Source organism: Aythya ferina (genome assembly GCF_964211825.1).
Source record: "Aythya ferina genome assembly, chromosome: 3".
In the NCBI taxonomy this organism is placed as follows: Eukaryota; Metazoa; Chordata; class Aves; order Anseriformes; family Anatidae; genus Aythya; species Aythya ferina.
The window spans coordinates 74,568,707-74,576,893 of record NC_140298.1 but is presented as its reverse complement, the minus strand read 5'-3'; the positions used below and the strand labels follow the sequence as shown (position 1 = coordinate 74,576,893).

Here is an 8,187-nt window from a genome sequence, read left to right as displayed (position 1 = left end):
GGCCTTTCCTGTCCGCCAGACTTAAAGAAAGTAAATATCTCTTGGATATCTGTGTTTTTATTGATCTGGGTAGTGATTAATACTTGCTGTGGGGAAAAATCATCTCCTGTCATACTTCATAATTAAATATGATTTTCATGCTTTTTTTTTTTTTTTTTTTTTTTTTTTTTTTTTTCTCGTCAGGCCCAAAGAGTTCACTACAGATTATTAGGTATAGTGATCACTTAATGTGTATGGTCCTTTCTTCTTCTTTCAGTTTCCTTTACACCATTACAGAAGAGTGAGAAAGCAGTTCCCCATCCCTCTTCAGTGGAGATGCACCTGATAAGCTTTCAGTGGAGACTTTCAGTCATCCAGCAGTCCCCACTGCATCGCTCAGCTTCTGCCTATGCCACGGGTCTCATCATTAAAAGGATGGGCTGAGAAACATAGTGAAAAAAAGTGGTTTTGGTTTGTGTGTTTGTTATTATTAATAATATATACATATATTTAAAGCAACAGAAATCAGGAACTCTAAATGGAGCTGGTACACATGTGAATAGTTTAGGAGGATATCATTTATTCACAGAATTTCTAGGTTGGAAGAGACCTCAAGATCATCGAGTCCAACAGTATTCCTGACACCCCTTCAGCCCCCCCAAAAAATAATTATTAATGGGAGTAAGTTTCTTTATCACCTGGAAGTTTTGTGCCAATGAGTGGGTTTTGTTTAACCTCTTATCTGTAACAGCTTTTCTGTTACTGAAATGCCACTGTGTGGTACAGCTTGGCTATCTCCTGGGCTTCCTGCTCCTGCTCAGCATTACGTGTCCCTGAGGCTGGTGATTTCCAGCTGTTATAAAGCTGGGGCTGCACTGCTGGGATGTGGCAGACAGCTCCCCAGGCTGCTCTGCCACAACAGTAGCCAGACTCCTATGCTCTGTCTGCATGCCAGTTTATGGGTGCTTTGGAAAAGGGAACATACTGGCTAGATTAGTTTCCACTGACTTGCTCTCTGGCTGAAGAAAAAAAAACAAAAAACAAAACAACAAAAAAAACCAACATTAATTTTATACGTTGTTGTTAAAATTAACCAACCACCTAGAGCAATTCCTTGGCTAGTAACTTAGTGACTTTATTTCCTTAAAATGCAGAATAAGGATTGAAGTTTTATTATTATTATTATTATTTCTTCTTTTTCCTTCCTTATAAGAAGGGGAAAAAAAAAAAAGAAAGGTGGGTGTGTAAGTGTGCAGAAGCAGCAGGTGTGCTCCAGGTGAGGGTGTCTGCTGGCCTGCTGGCCTTGAGGCTTCTCCTGTGAACAGAAACCAATGCAGACCAGGAAATAAAAAGAAATAATCAAGCTGTTCATGTCGGAGGCTGAGGAAACAGGCAGGTCAGCTCGGTTAATCATTGCCAAGATACATTTTACCGAGGTTCACTGCTGATCATATGACAGTTTGAGATGAGAAAACCTCACCGTGAGCTATAAGAACTGAGAATACTAACCCTGCTCTGGATTAGGTTTTCTGAATTATTTTATTTTTATGTTTTTGCTATTGGAGAGGAGGATTCACTTTCTCCTGCTCTCCCAAGAGTTTATCCCAGAGGCAGTTTTTGTGCTGCTTTCCTGTTCCGATGAGGAAGTGAAAAATTCCCTCCACATCTGCTCTCGCACTTGGATACTCAGTTTTTACTCCTGAATCAGGAGCTGCCTGGAATGAACTCTCAGTGGGGCTCAGAGAGGAGCTTCCAGCTGTGCCAAGAGCTGTTTGATTTTGTGCCAAAGGAGGAAGAAGGAAAGAAATCCTGCAAAGCTCTGAAATACTGATGGGGCAAAAGTTGGTCTAAGGATATTGCAACTGAGAAAAGCGAAAGAAGAGACGAAGCAGAGCAAGGCACAAGGAAACAGGATGGGAAACATCTGTCGGAAGTACTGCACCTGTTTGGAGCCCTATATCCCTTGCTTATTCTCAGTGAAAGAACATGAAAAGGAAGACAAAATTGGCCAAACTTTTCCCAACCTTGCTGTGATATCCACTGACAACCAGAGAAATGAGGAAGCCAAAGAGAGTGAGAAAAAAAGCAAGCCCTTACCTCCTTTGCCTGGCCAGCATCTGGTGAACATTTGCAACTTCGTGGCACTCTTCAGCTATGAGGCTCGTACAGAGGAGGACTTGAGCTTTCAAGCTGGGGAAAAGCTTGAAGTGCTGGATGCATCCCACGAGGGCTGGTGGTACGCTAGGCTCCTCCTGCCGCCAGGGTCAGTCTCTCCTGGCCGCAAGCTCCAGGGCTACATCCCTGCCAACTACATAGCTGCTGACCAGAGCATCGAAGCTGAGCCGTGAGTAGCCATGAAATGCGTGCCACAGTTCCTTTTCTGTTGGGCTAAGTGGGTTTGGAGCAGGCAGTTGTGACACTGCTTCCCACTGAGTAGTAACCTGCAACAGTGCACCTCCAGTGGTGCTACCAGCAATACTGCTAGTCAGTGCATGTGAGGAAAAGGTGAAAGAAAATAAGTTGCAAAAGGCAGAGTGCTGGGGGTTCTGTAGTGGTTTAAATCATTTCCATCTCTGATATAACCCCATGATCTGCTGAAAAAGCACCTGGCAATATCAGGCTGGTTATCACTGTGATGGTTCATTATTGTTTTTCATCTAACAATTATTACTGTGGGTCAGATGCTTTCCAGATTGTAAGAAGGTATCACTCCCACCCCAAATAGCCTTCAGCCTAACCAGTTGTGGAGTTGTCAATTAGAGTCCAGGAAGCTACCTTTACACTTTCAAATCTTGTTACAGATGATGGGCGAGTCTCTAACAGATAAGATTTATAGTGTTTTTTTTTTTTTTTTTTTTTCTATTTATATTTTTTTCTCCTCTGTAAGCAAATCACTACTCAGTAAAAATTTAACTAAAGTACTGCAAAAGACAAAGGTGTGGATATAGCAAAGGAACAGGCTGAATTTCTTAGTTTCACAGAGTTTAACTATGCAGATCATGTTCTTCTGCCCCTTCAAAACATGTCTGATCTTGTTTGCCATTCAGAACTGGAGCAGACATCACATGGAATCAGTTACTCGTATACCTAGTGAGGACGATTAAGGTCTGTGTCAGGCCAGGATGCAGAGTTACTTTTGTGTGCTTCAATCATAGGTAACATCTTCTGCTGAAATAACACTCACTGCTGTTCCTGAAGTGTGTCTTGGCAAAAATTATCAGTGTGGAAAGAGACAGCAGAAATGGTGTTAGTCTCTGAATTCATTTTGATTTTAAAGGAATGATATTGCAACTTTGCAGTTAAATCTCATCTGGACCTGAAACATCTCCAATCTGATCTGCCCACCGTACTGCCCAGGGCTAAGAACACCGGCTCGGATATGGTTATGAGTATTTTATCAGCTGTAAGATGTGTAACATAGGACAACTATGAGATTCCTCTCTAACCTGAAGACTTTAATTTCCAGAATCTGACCAGCCGTTGCTATTTCTGTATTAAGGCAAACAACATTTTCAATGGTTGTGTTCAAAAGAATTCTTCCAATTGCAGAAATTAATCTGCAGGAAAAACATTTTCTGAACACAAGAGGTGGTAGACTCTAATTCAACTCATCTTGGCCTTTGCTCCCTTTCAAGAAGTAGTCTTATTACAAGTCTTCTAAGATTGCTGCTTGCTATTAATACTTTGCAAGTAATTTTTCTCAGTTACAAAATCAAGTCTCAGCTCTTAAGCTTCCTCTTATCTTTGTTGTGTAGTTAACTTTGATAAAGTGCATTTCAACATAACAGTTTTTTTTTTCTTGTAATAGAATGAAATTTATTTCTTTATACTTTTTTTTTCTTTTTTTTTTTTTTTTTTAATTATTTTCTTCCTTTATTAATCATGACTATTTTTTTATTTTTGGCAAAAGTTTTTTTTGTTTTAAGTTCTTTTTATTTTCACCAGATTTGTAGAACAGTGGACATAGAGAGCTATTAAAGCTCTAAGATGAAGTCATTCCTCCAAAATGTTTGACATTTGATTTAATAATTTAAACTTAATTTGATACCAAAACATTTCTGGAAAAATATTCCATTTTTTCTCAAATTTCCTTCTAAGTCCATTGGCCTTGGTGACCTTCAATGAAAAAAAATACAGATCTGCTTATTGTCAGGTCACACAGAGACACTTTTCTACAGTCATAAAAAAACTCATGTTAGTAAAGGCCTCAGAAGGACATTTGAACCAGTTGCCCCAACTCAAGGCAAAAATAAAGTTTGACCAGTCTGCTTAGGGCTATTTACAGTCAAGCTTTTCAATCTGATGGTGATGATTTTTCCTCTTGTATCTGGTTGGAATATTTCTTGCTATAATTTCCTCCAAGACTTCCATTTCACCCACCCTCTATATTTGACACCTTTATTATCCAACTGAAACAACGAAAGCAGCAGTAGTGATGGTGTTTTAAAGAGATAACACTTGCTTTCCCTTAAGTAAAAGGAGGAACATGAAAAAGTTATTATATTTTCTCTTTAATTAAAAGTCAATGTTTTAATCACATTCTCTGCCTGAAATTTAAATTTAACTTCTTTCATCTTTCCATTTTGATTTTAATTAGCTTTCTCATTTGGTGTTGGACAATTGCTTATGGCCATAACATACATATCTGTGGAAATTGGAAAAGTTTTTATTGTATCCTTCCATCTTTTTACCAGTTCTTCATGTTTCCAGCACGGAACTGATAAAGAATGGAAGACTTGTAATCCGTGTCACATATAAATGTACATTCTCTAGCACCATCTAGCTTCTGTATGTCTGCAGAGAAAATGGATGTTTTAGTTTATTTCTAGAAAGTATTTTGAACTTACTAGATCAAGACAAACTGGAAAACCTGTTCCAGGAAGCAGATTTCATGATTATGCAAATGCCTGGGTCACTGTCTCATGCACGTATAGGAATTTGTGAAAGTAATGATTTTTTTTTTTTTCTTTCTGTTTTTGAGCCTTGAATTTGTAAACTAATATCTGCAAGAAAGGTAGGCAAAGACACTCATTGACAGACAATAACAAGCATTCATTTAGTGGTGTGTCTTCATCACACCCAGAGCTCAAGAAGGGGAAGTCCTTAAAAGGCCTTTAGCATCTGAAACTGTCTTATAAGGTTCTTTAAAAAGCAATATTATAGTGCTTCCAATCTTCAATTCATCACACGAGTCTTAGTAAGACTTGGAAATAAAACAAACTGACCATATTCTTTAACAGCTGATTTCAGCATGGTTGTAAATAAACTTTCAAAAAGAAAAACATTGATTCTCAATGCCTGCTTGGTAACCCCATAAATTCACTTAAATAAAGGGATACAAGGACATGAAATATTCTATAAATTATGTAATATCTTAGAGAAGACAGGGTCACTATGGAAGTTTAGCCAATATAGGCTTGAAAGCTGCATGCAGAACTGTTGAATTTTGTTTGCTAATCACTTCAGTTTTGCCTGTAGCCATCAATATTATTAACAACAATATATATGTAGCCCTTTCTAATCAATGTTTTGATGTGGTCTGTATTGTAGAGCCAGTTAAGGATTGGTAAGTCTGTTGGGTTTTGTGTTGTCCATCCTGGCATGAGATAATGTGGGTGATTATTTATTCCCTGCAAGTCCCACAGCAGACTGTTTTGACTTTGCTGAAGTGTCTGTGTTTTTTTTTTTTTTTTTTTTTTTAAAGGGAGAAAGGCTTTTTTTGAAATTTTCCTTGGTAAGAAGGAAAATGAAATAAAATAAGACAGAAAAGTGAGGAACTTTGCTGTCTTGTCCTCATTTAAATAAGCTTTTCTTCCTGGATGTTTCTTGGACTCCATATAGTATAACTGAGGTAGTGCTGGTAAGATAGATTAATAACTGAAATGGAAGAAAGGAAATACAGTATCTTCAGCCTTTAAAAAAAAAAAAAAAAAAAAAAAAGTTTGATACTGCTTATAACAAAGAGAATTTTCATGTATTCTTGGCTATCAGAACATTCAAGCAGAAGTGATAAAAATGAGATTTCCTTACTGTGTTGCTTTCCTCTCATTACTGATTTTTTTTTTCTAACACCTGCAGTACTCCTTACATGGTCTGAAAAAAAAGGCAGATTCAAGCTTTGCTGATGATAAATTAGCATCTATAAGAATGCTTAGCTCTTTTCTTCTTTTTATATCATAGATAGCAGGCAAAATAATAACCCAAACTTATTTTTCATTTTTAAGCAAGTTTGAGTGAGGTCACATCTGGTGCATCCAATGATTTGGGAATGCTTTTTCTTTTTCCCTGGGTCGAGGCACATAGGGTTTAGCACAAAGGAAGTGAAAAATGCATCTGGAGACACAGTTATATGATTTGCCTTGCTTTTTTAGCAGAGCATGATTAGAAAGAACAATCTGACTAACACCAAAATAGGAATAAATATATATATTTCCTCAGCAAGGAGTGTGACCTTACATTCTCTGTGCTTTCTCTGTGCCTGCTATTCTGTGCTATAAACAGGAACCATAGTAACACATTCAGCTGCCCTTACTTTATTATTGCCACTTGTTTTAACTAAACAAGAAAGCGACATAGTGCAAATTGTTATGGACAACAAATATGGCCCAGCTGGACAGTAAATTTTAATGAAGCAAAAATAATGATTAAAAAAGAAAACAAAACTGTTGGAGTGACATGAATTATTTACTAGAGGAAATGTAGAGTGTACTTAGAAGGGGCTCTCATCTACCATCTTGATGGACCTGTTGGCTGTTCATCGATAGTCAAGTTCATTTCATATGCTCCTCCCAACATTATTGACACAGTAATGCTGTGCTGAGGGAAGTAATTCCACACAAACTCCTAGCTGATTAGGACAAACAAGAGCACTGCAATTACTTGTAACATTTACTAGTTTCAGAAACGTTCCTTATTTCAGAGAGATTTCTGGGGTAGGTGTTTCCCAGCTGCTGGAAACCAAGCCCTAATCAACAAAACCTCACCAGTCAATTCCATAATGAGCTTTCTATACAACTCTTTGAAAGCAGAAGTGATTTGCAGGTTATTGTTGTCAGTCTCCATAGTTCATTCCTTTCTGTGGCCTGACTCAGTTTTAACTATTTCATGTATTGACTGAATCTGAGTCACTCTACATAAGTAAGAAATTGTTCACCGAGCCAACCTGTTTCAGACTGTCTGAACATTCAGGCTTATGGGGTTCCTTTTGTTCATGTGGGTCATTTTGCAAAGTGGTATTTAGAGCCACAATGGCTAGCAGCTCTTTCAAAAGTGAAACCTTAAATTCTTCTGAATACCTCAGAAATCTGAATGTGATCCACTGTGGTTTCAGCGCTCTCCCACTCTCGTAATTCCTTTCTGTATTACAGTACAAACTCTTGAGGACACCACCAGAACCAGCAGTAATCCTTGTAATGAAATGGGTTTGTAATATCTGTTCATTAGCTAGCATGGCTGGTTTATATTTCTCATGTTCCTGGAACCTGTCGCATTACATATGAAAGCTGTTTTTAACCAATTTTGGTAGAAAGGGATTCTTTATTGCCAATATATACATTTATCGTAAATCACTGAAAAGGCAGTATACGAACTCATAACTGAAAGAGATGGATGATTTTTTATATACTTTATGTATGTACCTGAATATACTTAATGCATGAATTTTTGTGTATGCACACATACGGACAGTTTATAAGCCTGATAGTTTTAAGACTATGTCAAATAGCTGGGTGATACAGGGTGTGTACCGCAAAGCCAGATCATGCGTTTGATCACATTTTTTCACCCTTTGTTTATGGCATCTGAACTACCTAGCCAGACTTTTGAATTGCCATGAGTGTTTGTGAATGCCTTTCTTGAATTTAAATTATGGAATGCTAAAACAAGACCCTAAATTTACTTAATTAACTTCATTAGTCTTGTCTCAACATTGTCATGCTATCTTCAAGCAAACCCCAAACATTTTCTTCAGCTCTGCTCATTTCTTAAATATACAGTGATAAAGTGAAGGAGATGGTTTACAGAACTATGCAAAATGTCAGGCTTTATCAAGTGCCAGCAGTATTTACATGTCCATGTATAATCCAAATGTGTATCACTGCTCAGAAACATGAAAGGTATTCTGGCATCACAGATGAGCAGTTTATGCAAGTTTATGCAAACTTGTCTAGTTTAGGTCACCTGGCAATGTGGTTTTCTAGATATATAACA

At 37.7% G+C, this 8,187-nt stretch overlaps 1 protein-coding gene across 1 annotated transcript in view; it reads left to right on the top strand.

The window, feature by feature from the left end:
* The first annotated feature begins 1,425 nt into the window (after positions 1-1,425).
* Positions 1,426-8,187, top strand: part of FRK (fyn related Src family tyrosine kinase) — a 58,273-nt gene continuing 51,511 nt past the window's right edge. Inside the window, exon 1 of the mRNA XM_084515239.1 lies at positions 1,426-2,323. Within this exon, the coding sequence (XP_084371365.1) occupies positions 1,893-2,323 (431 nt within the window). The 5' untranslated portion in view covers positions 1,426-1,892. The remainder of the gene's footprint in view (positions 2,324-8,187) is intronic.